This window comes from Muntiacus reevesi, chromosome 1 (genome assembly GCF_963930625.1).
Source record: "Muntiacus reevesi chromosome 1, mMunRee1.1, whole genome shotgun sequence".
NCBI lineage: Eukaryota > Metazoa > Chordata > Mammalia > Artiodactyla > Cervidae > Muntiacus > Muntiacus reevesi.
In genome coordinates, this window is record NC_089249.1 from 153690904 (window position 1) to 153708647 (window position 17744).

General features: G+C 35.8%; 1 protein-coding gene across 6 annotated transcripts in view; it reads left to right on the forward strand.

Moving 5' to 3' along the window:
* Positions 1-17744, forward strand: part of EPS15 (epidermal growth factor receptor pathway substrate 15) — a 138280-nt gene that overhangs the window by 82623 nt on the left and 37913 nt on the right. For all 6 annotated transcript variants that reach the window (XM_065913363.1, XM_065913347.1, XM_065913355.1 and 3 more), the window contains exons 14-16: positions 10011-10172; positions 10561-10758; positions 16087-16290. In XM_065913363.1, coding sequence (XP_065769435.1) covers positions 10011-10172; positions 10561-10758; positions 16087-16290 — 564 coding nt within the window. The remainder of the gene's footprint in view (positions 1-10010; positions 10173-10560; positions 10759-16086; positions 16291-17744) is intronic.

The following is a 17744-nucleotide window of genomic DNA, read 5'->3' on the forward strand; positions in this document are numbered from 1 at the left end:
TTCTGTTGTTTACCATTGCATTAACCAACACAAAGTCTATGCATGTTTTATGCATTTGTCACTTCTTTGTAAGTCAGATTTTCTTGTGAGCTAACATTTCCTCAGTGATTTCTTTCTTGTCTTCTCCCTCCCTCCCATTCTTCTTTTCTTTTCCTTTCTTTTTCACTTCTCTTTTTCTTTCTTTTTCAGAAACCACCTTATCTATTTTTAAACATTTCGAATTCCTAAAAAAACCCAAAACTGTTAAGTGATCTGCCATTTCGCCCTAAAACGACTCAGCTTTCACAGCCTGTTTTTATCTGTACTGTATGATTTTATTTTATCAGAACTTCATATATTGGACAGTAATAACACAGAATCTTTAAAAAAAAAATGTCCTTCAAGGTAATCAACAAATATTTAGGAATTCATCCTCATGTATACTTTCTTCAATTTTGCATAGAAGTTTATAGGAATGACTTGGTATCAGGGAACCTTGAATTCAGTTCCTAATTCTGGCTCTTCTGAAGTTTGAGATCCTAAGGAAGAAATTTAACCACTCTACACATTAGTTTTCACTTCTGTAACATGAGATAGCAGAGTTTTGCTGTTAGAATAAAATGACATATTGTTGGTAAAGTGCCTCAGATAAGTTGCTTCAGTGTGTCCGACTCTTTGCGACCCTGTGCATTGTAGCCCCCCAGGCTCCTTTGTCCATGGGATTCCCCAGGCAAGAGTACTGGATGTTTGCCATTCCCTCCTCCAGGGGATCTTCCTGATCCAGGGTCTAACTTATGTCTCTTGTGTCTCCTACATTGGCAGGTGTCTCCTACATTTACCACTAGCACCACCTGGGGAGCCCTATCTGCATATAGGGCTAATCAGATTTTTTCCCCCTGTTGCTGTCACTTTAACTGCCAGACTGTTTTTCTCTATTGTTGTTGCTTTGTGTGACCCTTTCCCCCACCCTCTCTCCCCCTTCCTAGCTTTTCAGTAATCTTGCTTAATTTCCTCTTCATCCATACCTTTGTGCTTAATTTATCTCCCCAGGACCAAGAATAATCTTAAGGCCAAATCCATGGGTTCTTCCTGCATTGGTTACTGATTTCTTGGGTTGCTTTCTCCTGAATATTTGTAGCCCTACTTCTTTGACCTTTTGCTTCTGTTGCCTTTGCCCAGAACTGATGGACACACTCTGACCCCCTCTTTCCTCCCTTTTCCCTACCCTTTGTCATCCACATACCATATACTGATGATTCCCAAACATCTGTCAAGCCCTCAACTCTCTTGAGTGCAAGTCTCACATCTCCAGTTAGGCATTTTGAGGTTTATCATTTCAAATCCAGTATATCTAAAATGAGTCTCACCTTGCTGAAAAAAAATTGACTTCAAGTTTTGAACTTTTCTGTCTGTTTTTCTTTCTCACTACTGCCACCCCTGTTACCTAACATCTGAAATTTTTAAGTCAGGTATAAGTGCTTACTCCATCCTCCTCCTTGCTTTCTACCCAAACCAGTTTTAGTAATTATGACTCTCATATGTGAAAATCTTTACTGCTGCCCACTGCCACTGTTAGTAGTGGGAGAATGTCATCCTCATGGGTATATGGGAAGTGGAAAAAAAAAGATTATAGGCCATCCTTTTGTACTACTTATTTTTTGATTGCCTGCTTCTGAACTGTGTGGCATTCACTTGTTCTTTGTTATTTCCACTCTTATAACTTTTGTTGCTGCAATCTAGAATGTTCCCTATCTTCCTATTTATGTGAATTCCACCCATGTCTTAAAATCCAACTGAGACTCGTCAGTTTTCTAAATTTTCCCTTCTTTGTCCCTTCAGTTTGCTTGTTTTTCTTGTGTTGGAACTTCCAGAGGAATGTGTATACACTTGTATGGCACACCAGTATGTTTTCTTATGTACTCGCTTAATGTGTGTGTATATAGATTCCAATATCTTACAGCCTATATTGTGAGCTCCCTAAGCTCAAAAATTGTACCTTGGATCATATCTTATACTGTAGATGGTAATATATTCTTAGATGGAGGTAAATTTAAGGAAGCTATTGACAGTAGAAACGAATAAACTTCCATTTTGTGCATGAAATTAAAAATGGGACGAGACACCCAGAAACCACAGGGAGAAAGGATTGGGAGCACAGGTGGTATCGTGAAGAGTCAAACTTTTCCATATTGTTCATACTACCTTCATGAGAGAGAAGCTCACAGTTATTTAAACTTTATCAATAAAGACTTAGTAGCTTATAGTAATTGCCCATTTTTTTCCCCCTAGTTGAAGAAAGATGACTTATTTTGGGTGGAAATAAAATCAGATACATGAGCTCAACATTCTTTTCCTGGCGATAATGCTCTTAGAACATACTGAGAAGCATATGATTGAGAAATAAAGGCAGGCTGTTAGTGAGGTTTTCTAACATCTACCCTAGTTTAATAGGTTCCCTTTCTGGTCTTTGACTTAAAAAACATCTTGCTTTATAGTTGACACTTTTTTATGTTAAGAATATTCCTGTAACTTCTATTTTGAGAATTAGGCCAACATAATGAATGTACCTGATTATTTTTAGTTCTGGATTAATCTGTAGAGTTTTTTTAATCAACTAAATAGCATTTTCTGTAAGATTACCAAAATACTTAAAATTTCCTTTATTTTCTATAATAACTTTTCAAGTATAGATATATTGTATGTATGCTTTGAGTCTTTTTTTTTAAGTAAGTGTTTTATTTATAAATTAGTATCCTTTTTGTTTATTTTTTACTCTATATTTATATGAAATAGATCTAAATGTATTCATGTTTCATAGATTTAACTTCTTTGGTTGTACAGCCAATTTGGGTTGCTAAAATGGATTATCTTATTCTTGAATATAACTGAGAGCTTTTATATATTTGTTTAAATTTTATTTCCACTACCCTCCATAGCACTTCAGAGGACATGGCGGGATGGGGACAAGTTTATCATTTTCTTTATCTTCTGTGATTTCTAGAAAATAGGATATTTTCCTTGAAATTTAGTTTTAAATAAAGCCAAGATTGCAGATCAAGGATCCTTTCACTCCTCGATAAAGAACCTTGGATGTGGCTTGCTTTGGTATTTTTCTAAAGCAAACCTTGGCAGTGCATTACAGTAGTCTTGTCATTTTATCCTTGCCATTTCCTAATTGCTGCTACCCTCTTTTCTTTTGTTGTTGATGGCATAGGTGAGCAAGTAGAGCGTGATGATGGAAGATAGAGCGTAACTAGGAAGGCATCTGCAAGTGTCTAGTCACTTCCTTGATGAGTTGGCATTTGATAGTAACTGAGGTTGTACCCTAATCCAGGAGAGGATTTCCCCAAAGGGCTACTTTAAGATTAAGAGAAAATTATCCTAGTTTAGTAGAAGATGGTGTTTGCTAAGAGAACCTGCCACTGTCCTAGTCAAGGGTGGGCAGGGAGAGAGATGTACATCCGTTGACTTCACTTAGTCTCAGGATAAACCATTCTGTGCCAAAATAAAATAGCCAAGTAGATAAGGATATTGAAATTGTTGTGAAAATTACATTACAGTGGTGGCAGCCTTACCAAGTAATTTTGTAGTGAAATTTGGTTCTTTTTCTTCCTAGTGTTTGTGTTTGCAATCTGTTCATTTTGCTTTTGTGCAGTTTAATAATTTTAAGTTTGCTTACTGAAAAAAGACGTTTGTGTGTATGGATTAGTGTTGGAATTTTTTTAGAGATCTTTTTTCATATTTGAAATAGACATGGATGGAGAGGCTTTAATTTGAATATGGACCTCTGTCCAGCTTAAAGTATGTCACCAATGTGAGATATTTTTTCAATAACCTTTCCCTCAAGGCCCATACTTTTGTGTGACTATGTGGATTTTTACTGTAGCATAAAAGTGAGGTTGGGAAATTTGAGGGAATATGTTTGCTCTTTGGAAGAGAAAGGGCAAGAATGAGTAAATGTTACATCGATTTGTTTATTCCCTTTCCTCTTACATAAACCTTTCTTCTAGGGATGTGTTTAAAGTGGCTCACTAAAAAATACAAGTTTTGAAATTTGGTTCATTTTGTTAAAGGAAACCAGCATTGATCCTACTATTGTTAGTTGTTATGTTAAAAATTCAGTTACATCAGAATATTTTTATATTGGTATGAAACCATATGATATGTGATACTTAAAAACTGCAGACTTGACATTTTCCGATTATAAAAGTAATATGAGTCCATATTAATCTTTTAAAATAAAGAAAAGTATAAAAAGAAAAAAACTCTACAATTTCACATTTCAGGGAGAGTCATGGGTAACATTTTGCTATATTTTCTGAGTATATGTGCATGGCTTTATATTCATTTACAGTTATACTGTATATGCCTTTGTATTCAGCTTTTAAAAATTAGCATTATGTCCTAGTCATTTTTTTTTATTACGTGGCCCTTTTAAGGCAAATTTCATTTTTCTTAATTGGATTTAGAATGAAAGTAGAGACATCAAAATTACATGTGTTTATTATTATTAGAGATGTGAAGTCTAAGATTTATGGGGGGAGATTGGGGAGAGGGTAGGAAATTAGAATAGAATTTTTGAAAATTGGAATAAGTAACATTTTTCCTATTCCTGTTAAGCATTTCTTTAAAAATGCCTTTTGGGTCAGCATATTGTTATGTGTAAACCATATAATAATTTTATAACAGAGTATTGACAATGGATTATTTTCCCAAATATAAAAATCACTTTAGATCTGCAAATGGCGTGCTTTCAAAATATTTTGTAATTACAAGAAGTTTTCAAGCCACTGTAGGTTTTCAAGGTACAGGGTTAAAGTGAAGCTGTTATTATGTCTTCCTAAAGAGTAATAGTATATAATATAAGGTAAAAAAAGAAAGAAAGATATATGCCACAGTGACATGCTAAAGCAGTAAAGATTATTTCCATATAATGGAAATTTAAAATGTCAACTCATTCTTGGTCTACAGTCTATACGAATGTTGAATCAGTATAGAAATTTAGATACTATTTTAATTTAACAAAATGCGTTTGCTGTATGTCAGTTAGAGGCTAGTTTTAATATTTTGCTATAGTTTAAATGTAGAGCTAAGCTTTGTGTAGTATGTTGAAAGAATATGAAGTTGTTTCTGTCAGCTTCAGGCACATTCCCCAATAGTTTCTCCCAGATAGTAGAATTCTTGTGATAGTTACAAATCATTGCCTGATTAATTGCCTGGAATGTGCAAGACATTGTACTAGGTTGTGGAACCTCTAAGAAAGATGAGGCATTGGCTGTCTATCAGGAGTTTATTATTTAAAGGTAACTCTAGTACACTGTTTTTTACATTGTTTCCCTGGTGGCTCAGATGGTCAATAATCTGCCTGCAATGCAGGAGATTCAAGTTTAGTCCCTGAGTCAGGAAGATCCCCTGGAGAAGGGAATGGCTACCTACTCCATTATTCTTGCCTGGAGGATTCTATGGACAGAGCTTCGTGGGCTGCAGCCCATGGGGTCACAGAGAGTTGGGCACAGATGAGCAGCTAACACACACATATCGTGCATTGTAGTGAGTATGATAATAGAGGTTAGGTACTAACTGCTCTAAGAGCACAGGTAAGGGGAACTCAGGGTGGGTCATACTAAATGTGGCTGGGTCTTGAAGAATGAAAAGTGAGCTTCCAGATAGGGATGGTGTGGAAGGGCATTCAAGACAGAGCAGATGGTATGGGAAGAGCATAGGGAATTTGAAGTACATCGTCTATTGGAGAAAAAAGATTTGTTGAGGATGGGGCACAGGTGAACATGAGGACCAGAAATGAAGGTTCTAAGGTATCTTGTCATCTGTTTTACTTTATACTGTAGATAAGAGGGAACCATCATATTTTTAAAATTAGTTTTTATTGGAGTATAGTTGCTTTACTCCGTTGTGTTACTTTCCGCTGTACAACAACAGAGTGAATCAGCTAAATGTATACATAGACTGGGCTTCCCTGGTGGCTCAGAATCCACCTGCAATGTGGGAGCCCTGGGTTTGATCCCTGGGTTGGGAAGATCCCCTGGAGGAGGGCATGGCAACCCCCTCCAGTGTTCTTGCCTGGAGAATCCCCATGTACAGAGGAGCCTGGCGGGCTACTGTCTGTAGTGTAAGAGTCAAACACGACTGAGTGACTCAGCACACAGCCCCCATACATACATCTCCTCTTTTTTGGGTTTTCTCCCCATTTAGGTCACCACAGAGCACTGAGTAGAGTTTCCTGTACTATACAGTAGGAAGCCAACATAAATTTTTGAAACCTTCTATGCAGTGAATTGTTTTTTTTTGTTGTTTTTTTTTTTTAAAGACAGTTGGACATTTGAAATAGGAAGAAGCAAAGGCAAACAAAAATTATGAATCAGGGGAGGGACAGTTAAACTACCATGTGTTTGTTAAGAGCCAATGTATGTCCATTTTGAGTATGGATCTGTTAACAGTGTAAGCAAGGTTAAAAATTTAGGCATGAAAAAAATGTAGACATGCTGGTAAATTTATGATAAATACTAGTGGAGCTCACCATTGTGAATCTGCAATCAACTAGACCCATGGAATGTTAGCCCAAGAAGAGTCTTTCATGATCGTCCATTGTGTTGGCTATTTTAAGGGGATTTTTTTAAGGAAAGCAACATGGTAATAGTTGCACTTTTCAATTAATTGGTTGATTGAGAAAATATAAGATAAAAAGCAGTTGTTAAAAGCCTTGTTCAGCGTCTTATTTAATGATAATTCAGAGACCTTTTTTTGATAAGTGTTTCCTCTGTTGTTCTTAGATTCTCATTCTGATGAATGATCATTGTGTTCTTTGAATAGTATGTTATTTAAAATTGCTGTTACTTTTAGAAATTTGTGTTTACAATTTTACCTCACCCTGTTCAAGATCTCTGCCCACCTCCCACAGACCCATGCCTTAGAGTTATCAATCATTCTTCATTGTCACCTGTGGTTCCTGGAAAGCATTAAGTCCTAATTCCTTGTGGAATCCTTTATATATAATGAATTAACCTCTCTCCTGTGCATCTGCCACGGAAGTATTAATTTACCATTCTTCCGAGAATTAGGAAAATAGTCACTCCAGTGATTTTCTCTGGTTTGGATGAGGAACCGCAGTTGTCAGAGGATTTGTAAATTGGGCCATCCTGGGTGCTGTGCTTCCTGATAAATAATGAGAATGGCAAGGTTGCTTTCATCTGTCTCCCAAATCTCCCTTGTATTTTTTAAAAAATAGACTTTATTATTTACAGAGCTTTAGGTCCACAGAAAAGCAGAAAGTACAAAGATTTCCTATTGTATTTTTTAAAATCTCTGTATCCTTTATCATTAAGCATAAAGTCTGGCACATTGATGAATAAATAAATATGTCATTTTAAAATGGTTTATAAAAAAAATAAAAATAAAAAAAAAATGGTTTATCTTTTTTATTTTAAGAAGTTCTTTCCTACACTGAGATCTTTATTTTTCTTCTTCATATTTAAAGTTTTGTTTTTCATCTTAGGTTTGCAATATACTTGAAATTTATTTTTCTGTTTGATATGTTTAGAGATGTTATAATTTTTTTTTTCTTTCTGCCATATGGGTACATCCAGCATCATTTACTGATTAGTTAGCTTTCTTTTCCTCCAGTTTGCTCTAATGTCATGTCTTCTCATCATTTTTTCTGTGTATGTCTAAATTCTAATTTAAATCTATGTCTGAATTCTGTTTTTTTCTTCCTTTATCCTTGCATCAGACAAAACTGCTTTTAACTATTTAAGCTTTCCAGTAATTCATAATATTGTATAGGGTAAGTCCTTTTACATTTTATAATGCTGTTTTAGGTTTTTTTCCTTTGTTCTTCCAAATATGTTTCAGAAGCAGCTTGTCAGTCTCCTTGGAAAATCTTGTTAGCATTTTCTTTGAAGTATATAGGTTAATTAGGTGAGAATTGACATCTTTATGATGTTACTCATCATTCAATGAGTATTTCTTGTATACTAGGAACTGGGAATATAGTAGTGAATGAAATTTGCAAATATCCCTGGACTCGTGGAGTTTACGTTCTAATAGAAGGAAATATTTTCTATTACTCATAATAGCCAAAAACTGGGATTAGTCTAGATGTCCATCCGGTATATCCATACAGTGGAATACTACTCAGCAATAAAAAGGAACAAACTACTTATACATGCAGAACATGGATGAATCTCGAAATATTATACTAGGTATAAGAATATGGTAGACTATATATTTCAGTAGACTACATATATTTGATTCTATTTATGTAGACTGTCTAAGGTAAAAATATAGTAACACAAAGCAGATCATTGGTTGCCTGTTGCTTGAAAAGGGAATGAGAATTGATTCCAAAATGGTATGAAGAAACTTTTTAGGTGATGGAAGTGTTATGAAACTGGATTGTGGTGATTTTTGCACAATTGTATATATTTACCAAACCTTACTGAATTGTAAACTTTAAGTGGGCAGTTTTTATGATATGTATAAATTATATCTTCTAAAGCTATTTAATTATATTATTTTGTGCCAACGCAGATGTAACTTGAAAACATTATAAGTCACAAAAGAAGCCAGTCACAAAAATGCAGATTTATGATTCCTTTCATATAAAAATGTCTAGACTTGACAAAACTATAGAGAGAAAAAATAGATTGATAGTTACCTAGGGTCAGGGTGATTGGGAGGGAAATAGAGAGTAACTCAGTAATGGGTATGGGGTTTCTTTTTATAGTGACAAAACTGTTCTAAAACTATTTTGGTCATGGTTGCACAACTCTAAATATACTAGAGACCCTTGACTTGTACACTTTAAATGGGTGAATTGTACAGTGTGCTCTCTCTCTCTCTAGTTGCCAAGTTGTGTCCGACTCTTGCAACCTCATGAACTGTAGCCCGTCAGGCTCCTCTGTCCATGAGATTCTCCAGGGGGTCTTCCCAACCCAAGGATCAAACCCGGGTCTCCTGCACTGCAGGCAGATTCTTCACTGACTAAGCTATGAGGAAAGCCTGTATAGTGTGCAAATTATCCCAGTAAAGCTGTTAGAGAAAATAAATAAAATTATATGCTATATATGAAGGAGAATCAGTGGAGGGAGATGGTGATGGGTGATGGTGAGGGAGGCCTTACGGAGAAGGTAACAGTTGAGCAGAGACTTCAAGGAGATGAGGGATTAAGGCATGTGGGTAATTTGGGGAGGAATTTTCTAGGAAGAGAGGATAATCAGTGAAAGATCTGAGAAGGAAGCATATCTAACATGTTTGAGAAGCATCAGAAAGGCCAGTGTGGGTGAAATAAGAGTGAGCACAGGAGAGAGCAGTAGAAATGAAGCTGGGAGATGGGACCACATAGGGCCACTATAAGGACTTGGGTTTTTATGGTAAGGGAGATGTGGAGTCAGTGCAGAGTTTTGAGCAGAGGAGTGCCATCATCTGATGTAGGTTTCTAACAGTGACTACTGTGCTGTAAATAAACTGAAAGGTAGCATGGGTGGATGAAGGGAAACCAGTTAGAAGGCAGCAATCCAGGAGAGAGAGAAAAACGACTTGGACTGAGGTTGAAGAAAAACATGGCCGGATTTTTAAAATATATTTTGAAGGAAGGAACAGCAAGATTTGCTGACAGATTGGAGATGATATGTGAGAGAAAGAGAAGAGTCGGAGGAGATGCTGTATTTTTTGGCCAGAGAAACTGAGAGGGGGCAGATGGAGGATAAAGCAGATGTTGTGGAGTGGGGGGGAGGAAATGCCAGGAGTTCTGTTCTTGTTATGTTAGAGAAGTCCATCAGACATCCAAGGATGGATCTGAGTAAGCAAATTGAATGTCTAAATCTGGAATCTAGGAAAGATGTCCTCAAGTAAAGATTGTATTTAAAGCTGTGAGTCCTCCAATCCACCAACACAGTATACGTAATAAGATGAGACTTTACCTTCCCTTATGATAGTTTTTTTTTTATGATAGACTTTTAAAAATTGTTAACCTTCTCTTGCCTCCAATAAATAATGTTAATATTCTTTTATTTCAGGATCTTCAAGATGAAGTGCAAAGGGAGAATACTAATCTGCAAAAACTACAGGCCCAGAAACAGCAAGTACAGGAACTCCTTGATGGGCTGGATGAGCAGAAAGCCCAGCTGGAGGAGCAACTGCAGGAAGTCAGAAAGAAGTGTGCTGAGGAGGCCCAGCTGGTAAGGCCTGGCGGCTTACCACTGCCTGTGTCTTTACCTTAGGTGCTTTTGCTGGCTTGAGATAGAAACCCTCTCTGCTCGTTGTTGCTGTTGTTAGGTGCCAATCTAGTCAACATGAAGTTTGGGAACATGAAGGAGATGGGGCATGTTTCATCTAGAAATTACAGGGGAAATAGGACACTGCATTTTTTTTTTTCCCTAAAATTTAGTTGGAAGTATGGTACCTATGTCTTCCACTCTCCTCTGTCAGTCCCTGATTGCCTTTTCTACAGAAAATATACATCAAAAACACCAAAATAGTAAACTAAAATAAATATTGCGTTATAGAACATTTTAATGACATCTCTTTTTTTAATCCCCTGGTTGTCTCATTCACCTCATGTTGTAGATCTCATCCCTGAAAGCTGAACTAACTAGTCAAGAATCACAAATCTCCACTTATGAAGAAGAGCTGGCCAAAGCTAGGGAAGAACTGAGTCGCCTACAGCAAGAAACAGCAGAGTTGGAAGAGAGTGTGGAGTCAGGGAAGGCTCAGCTGGGACCTCTCCAGCAGCACCTGCAAGATTCACAGCAGGAAATCAGTTCAGTAAGTCTTTATGGGAGTGAAAAATACACTCAAGTGGGCACTCAACGTATCCTTTTAGTACATAGTATTTTCTCCACTTCTACTGCTTCTTCTTCTGTCCAGGTTATTATTCATTTTCTGTCATTTTATACGAATAGGCTTCTTGTCACCTGTCATAAGTTAAAACTGTTGTGAGTCTTACACATCTGATGATTATCACTGAAATCTTGTCGAGTGTGCAGGCTTTGTAGTTAGATGGTTTGGATTTAAAGGCTTGCTCTGCTGCTTACTGCCTGAATCACCTCAGTTTTAGATTCCTCAGCTTGGAGAACTGGGAATTCCCTGGTGGCTCAGCAGTAAAGAAACCTGCCAATAGAGGAGACATGAGTTCAATCCCTGAATCAGGGAGATCCCCTGGAGAAGGAAATGGCAACTCACTCCAGTATTCTTGCCTGGAAAACCCCATGGAGAGGAGACTGGCGAGCTACAGTCTAGGGTGTCGCAAGAGAGTTGGACGTGACTTAGTAACCAAACAGCAGTAACCACCAGAGGTTAGGATTTCGCCCTTTTCACTGCTGAGGACACGGATTCAATTCCTGATTGGGGAACTGACATTTAAGATCATGCAAGCTGCACAGCATGGCCAAATTTTTAAAAATAAATAAAATAAAATTGGAGAATTAACAATATGCCTACCTCCTTTAGCTGCTTTTAAAGTTTTAATGGGGCAAAACCAGTGAGACATTTGAGCATAGCATTTGGTAAGTAAGTACTCAGTTAAGTGTTGCTTATTTTTATAAATAATAACCTGGTGTCTTGCCTTTTGGGGATTCTAATCTTAAAATCAATTTTGCTCATTTAGAAACCTTTATTTTTTTGAAATTAGGAGATTTTTCTTTATATAGATAAATATAACTGTTGTGGTAGGTCCAGAATATCGATCCTTTCCTTTGCTGTTTCTTGATTTCCCTAAATGGGGAATAATATTTTATAGAATGATGGTAGGATGGTTGGATGTGTGTAGAGACTGCATAGCCCATTCCTTTCCATTTGAATTTGAACAAACTGAAGCCAGGGAAGGTTAAGGAACTTGCTTATGGTTATGTAGCCTTCAGAAGAGCCATAGCCTAGAATTCAGATCTTCTGAAACCTAGTCAGTTAATTATTATATATAATGAACTCCTTCTCCTTGATATGCTTCCTTCCCCTCTCTTGTCTGGCAGATGAATACCTGCTCACCCATCTTGCAAGCCATGGTTTAACCTCTTCTGTCTTTGTGGCATCTTCTGAATCCTGCCTTTTTTGGACACTGTACTTGTTACAGTAATTGTAACATTTTCCCCTGCACATTTGTTTATGTATCTACCTCTCTCAGTAGATGGAGCTTTTTGGTCTAGAAACATACATATTTATCCAAGCATTTAGCACAGTTCTTGTCTCAGTGTAGGTACTCAGTTAACATGTAGTAAACCCAAAAGAATTTTATACTAGTGGGAACGATACCAGATAAATGGACAGTCTTTAAAATAGTTTTATTTGAGTTTTTAAAATATTTTTAATGTTATTTATAGACTGTAAAATTAACCCATTTTAATGGTACAATCCATGATTTTCAATAAATTTGATGTTTGAGAGTTGCTCAAACATCACAATCCAGTTTTAGAATTATTTCCCTTACTTCCAAAAGACCCTTGTGCCATTTATCATCAATTCCCACCCTTACCCCTGGGTAACTACTTTCTGTGTCTGTAGATTTGCCTTTTCTGAGCATTTCACATAGAAGAACTGAACACTCTGTGGTCTTTCTCATGTGGTTTCTTTCACTTAGTGTAATGTTTTTGAGACCCATCCATATTGTAGCATGTAACAAAATTATAGTTCCTTTTATAAGGTGTGTTGTTTATTTATTCACCAATTAATGGGCATTTGGATTCTTTCTTCCTGTTGACTATTATGAATAATGATGCTGTGAATTTTCTGTTTGCATACAATTCTTTATGTAGACATGTGTTTTCATTTCTCCTGGATATAAAATAGTTGGCTATATTGTAAAGTTACGTTAAGCTTTTTTTTTTAACTTTAATTTGCCAAACTTTTCCAAAGTGGCTGTACCATTTTAATACTTGCCCTAGCAATATGTAAGAGTTCCAACTTCTCCACATTTTTACCAACACTTTTATTGTCTTTTTTTTTTTTTTTTTTTTTTTGTGGGCGGCCCCACTTATTGTCTTTTTGATTACAGACATTCTTGTAGATGTAAAGTGGTACTTCATAGTCTTTAATTTGCAATTCTCTAATGACTAGAGATGTTGATCATCTTTTCGTATGCCTGTGAGCCGTTTGTACATCCTCTTGGATGAAATGTCTGTTTAAAGTCTTTTGCCTGGACTTCCCTGGTGGCACAGATGGTAAAGTCTTTTGCCTGTTTTGGGTTGTCTTATTACACAAGTTTTTAAAAATATATATATGTATATTCTGGAGATAAGTCTTTTTTCAGATATTTGATTTACAAATAATTTTTCCCAGTCTCTGGCTTGTTTTTTAGTTTTCTTTTCTTTCACTTTTTTGAAAGGGGATTTCTTTCAAAGGAAAGACCATAAATTAGAAAAATAGAAATGACTCCAGATATTATAAATTATCAGAGAGAAAATAAAGCCATGTTTTTGAGCATGGAAGATAGTGTCAGCAGGATGTACTACCAAGTGTTTCAGATATTTGTAGAAGGGATTAGATCTTTGTGTCTGATCTCCCAATCTTAAGAATAAACATACCAAATTCTTACACTTGACTCAGGTACCATGTGTCTTTCCCACAGAGGGCAGCATATTCCCATGGGCCTATAAAAAAGAAATTTGGTTGTAAATTAGCCTGATACCTTTATTGCTCTCTAAAACTTAGCTATAGCTTTTTTGGAAAAAGGAATAACTAAAGAGAGATTTTGTGACTTGCTGAATTTTTATTTTTATTTCTTACCTTGTACAAATTTTCTAGAAAACAAAAAACCTTTGACCTTTACTCTGTGTAACTTGCTTGCACAATGTATACTATTTATCCAAGTATTTCTGGCAGTTTAAATGTTTGTTGTACTTTTCTTGCACAGTTTGCAGAGAGCTTGTGTTAGTTGTGTGATGATTTTTTTCTATATCCTCCAAGTTTACCTAGAGAGTGAGGGAGCACACAGGCTTAAATGACAGGTGCCTGGGAGACTCAGAACCAGGAAGGCCAAGTTGTATTCATGATTTTGTTGATTGTCTCAGGAATAAATAAGGAACAAACTGTCCTACACAGAACTCTCTGGTAGGCAGGCATTTCACCCAACTGCTTCATCTATATGGTGAGTAATGGTTTAAATGTTTAGACTACAAGGTAGTAGCATTAAAACTGATTTAATGATCATGATAAATTATTTAATGAAATAAGAGAGAATAGGAAATAACAGCATACATTACACATAGTAAGGATGAGTATTACTTCATGAAACTTGTTTCACCCCTGTGTATGTGTGTAAATGTATAGTTATATGTATGATATATGCATCTGTATATATGTTTTATGTATATATACACACAGAGAGACATATGTACATATATATTTACTGGGTTGAAGTGTAAACTCTATTTCTTTCTGTAGATTAAAGTAAAAGTAAGTTTATAAACCACTGCTCTATAGCACTAGGAATATACAAGGCATATGCTTTGTGTTATAAATGTGTTATAAATGTTATAAATAGTATTTTTTATTGCTATTTTAAATCCTAAATGAAATGCAATTTGTGTGTATATATACACAATATATATATATACACAAAATGAGATGTGTGTATATATCTATATATATACACACACACAGACACACACCCACACACATACTGATGCCCACTGTTTAAATATATAAGCATAATACTTGTGTTTTTGAGTGAACATTTTTTAAGCACCTATAGTATGCATCATTGTGCTAGATGTTAGAGATACAAAGTTAATAACAAAAATTTGGTCTCTATCCTCAAAAGGCTCTAGTCTTTAACATTTTAAAAATAGAGTAGTAGAAAAGGAACAGGAAATTTTAATTGTTATAGTAGTGAGAAATATAATATGCTAGGTACTTTTACACACACTGTCCTTCATTTACATAGGCCTTTACATTTTACAGAGTTCTTTTAAATATATCTTTTACTTCACATAAAAATCTTCTATGAAGATAGCTCTTACTACCTCTGTGGATTAAAAAATGGAAGCTTGGAGAGGGTACTTTGACTAAGATAACCTAATAATTAGAAAGTGATAGAGCTAGATGTACATCTGTCTGTTTATCCAATATAGTGTTCTTTTTCCAGGCTATGAACCTCACTTCTCCTTTGGTAAATTTATAGATTCCAAATTGAGCAACGTAAAAACTTTATGGGAAATATTAGGGGAATAAGATTAGGGAACAGAGATTTACAGAATGTCAATAGGTAATTTTTATATTTGCTAGAAACAAAAAATATATATAACATACTAATAAATAGAGGATGCCAATGTAATTAAAATATATATATATATTTTGAAAATGATACTATGCAGTAAAGTTCTGTTTATTGTTTTTTTCACTAGAAACATTTTTTTATTCTGTTGTCTCATTTCTTTGAAATATATGTAAATGTGTTTTTATTGTAGATATTGGTATAAATAAGCATTTTTTTCCTTCTAGTTCCCCACATTTTTCTTTTTATATGTATTACAATTTATTGTGTTGTCCCAGGTGTAGAAAGTCAATGGATATTGAAATTTAAAAAAACTTTGTCCTTCATTTAACATGTTTGGTATGTTTTAGATTTAGACACTACTTCTTAAGGTTCTAGCCTATTAATAAATAATGCCAGGGGATAGGACACTAGCTCACTGCACCTTTGTTTTCACTTCTCTTCTTCCCAATAGGAGTATGAATGGCTCCAAAGTCTTATGTACTCTTCCTCTATTTCCTCTCCCTCTCCTAAAGTGTCATCACAAAATTTGCCTTGCACTACCGCTTTGCCAACTTTTTCCCAATACTCTGACACTTTTTCTAGTTATATTCTAAAGGACTGCCAATTAGCAGATATTTGAATTAAAATTCTTGGATCTTTCAAAAGATGTACAAAAGCAAATCCATATATACTGTAATTTCAGGAGGAGAACTTACTGGGATGAATTACTGAAATCCTTTTCTCTAAGTCATGCTGCATTCCTTAATGGAAGCAGATTTATCCTTGATCAAGTCTAAGCATATAGTTATTATTATATCACAAGTCTTTCTAGTAATTTTTCTAGTTTTTGTCTAAAAATGTCTTTCTAGTAAATTCTGTTTTGTATTTCTTCTTTGTATTGACAGATGCAAATGAAACTTGTGGAAATGAAAGAGCTGGAAAACCATAGTAATCAATTAAATTGGTGCAGTAGTCCACACAGCATTCTTGTAAATGGTGCTACAGATTATTGCAGCCTCAGTACCAGCAGCAGTGAAACAGCCAATCTTAATGAGCACACTGAAGGCCAGAGCAACCCAGAGTCTGAGCCCATACACCAGGAGTCTCCAGTGAGTCTCAATAGTTCCTTTAATTCCATAACCAACTTCAGAAGGAAAAAAAACTGATTCAGATGAAAGTTCTATTGACATCATACCTAATATAAATATGTGGCCTTGCCTCATCTGAGACAATTGAGAAAGGAAGAGTGGGTTCTAACAGTTTTAACTAGTGCAGAATGTAATTTTAACTGATCTATTTGTTATAGAGGCATGTTTTCAAAGTTGTGATTCTGTAAGTAGTAACTTTTGAAAAGTAGTATTTATTTTTAAGTAATCTCATCCAAAGCTGAAAGTAATTATTTCATAATATTGAAGACATTTATTTACTTTTTTTTTTTGAGAATATCAGCTAATGCAAGAGCGCTGCTCTTCCGAATGAGAGCTACAGAGACAAAAAACCTTTAACCCCGTCTTCCAGCTGCATGCAGTCTAGTCGTGTAACGCTATGTTAAAAGGCTGTGATAAAGTAAATAGGGTATTCAGGTAGGACAACTTGGAGGAGGCTCAGAGATGATATCATAGGGAAGCTTTACAAGTGACCACTGAAGTGAGAAGAGGTTAAGCAAAGGAGACGGTGGTACATTTCTGACAGAGGAAACAGCATTAGCATAAGTATGTATTGGGAGAAAACATGCTGCACGGGATCATGAGAAGTTTTCCGAGGTGGTTTTGTGATGGTGAGGAATGTGTTGGTAGGAGATGAGGCTGTCTTCTGTGGGTTACCTGTATTACCTCTGGTACATTTTATCAAGATAGAGATATCTGTGCCCCATTCCAAACTTGTTGAACTAGAGTTTCTGGGTTGGGCCCAGGTACATATGTTTTAAAAAACAAACTCCTTGGTGATTATGTTATGTGCCTAGATAAAAATGACCACTTTCAGGTCAGAAAGGACCAGAGAGTAAGACATTTCGATTCATCTTGCAGCATTGGGGAATTTGCCTTACTACAGTGAGTAGCCATTGAAGAATTTTTAAGCAAGAAGTGACAGGATTGAGTTTACCTTTTAGAAAATCTGGATAAGGCACTCCCTGGCAGTCCAGTGGCTAGGACTTGGTCAGTGCTTTTATTGCTGTAGCCTGGGTTCAATTCCTGGTCAGGGAACTAAGATCCCACAAGCTGTAGGGTGCCACCAAAAAAATTTTTTTACAGTGGATTATAGATTGGAGAATAGGACTAGACATACTGAGATATGGTGAGAGACTATTGGGGTAGTCTATGTGAGAATTGTTTTAACCTGGATCTAACCAGTAGCCGGAGGGATGATGAGAAGAATACAAATTTTATAGATACTAAGGATTTTAAATTAATAGATTTAATGTTATTTGTACAGTGCAGTCTTGAACTGCACAATATTCTTTTAAGCACAAAATGCAAATTGCTAGGTTATCCTTCAAAGACATAGGATGGTATGAAATAGAAGTTGGTTTTGCCACTTCTTAAGACTTATTATCTACTGATCT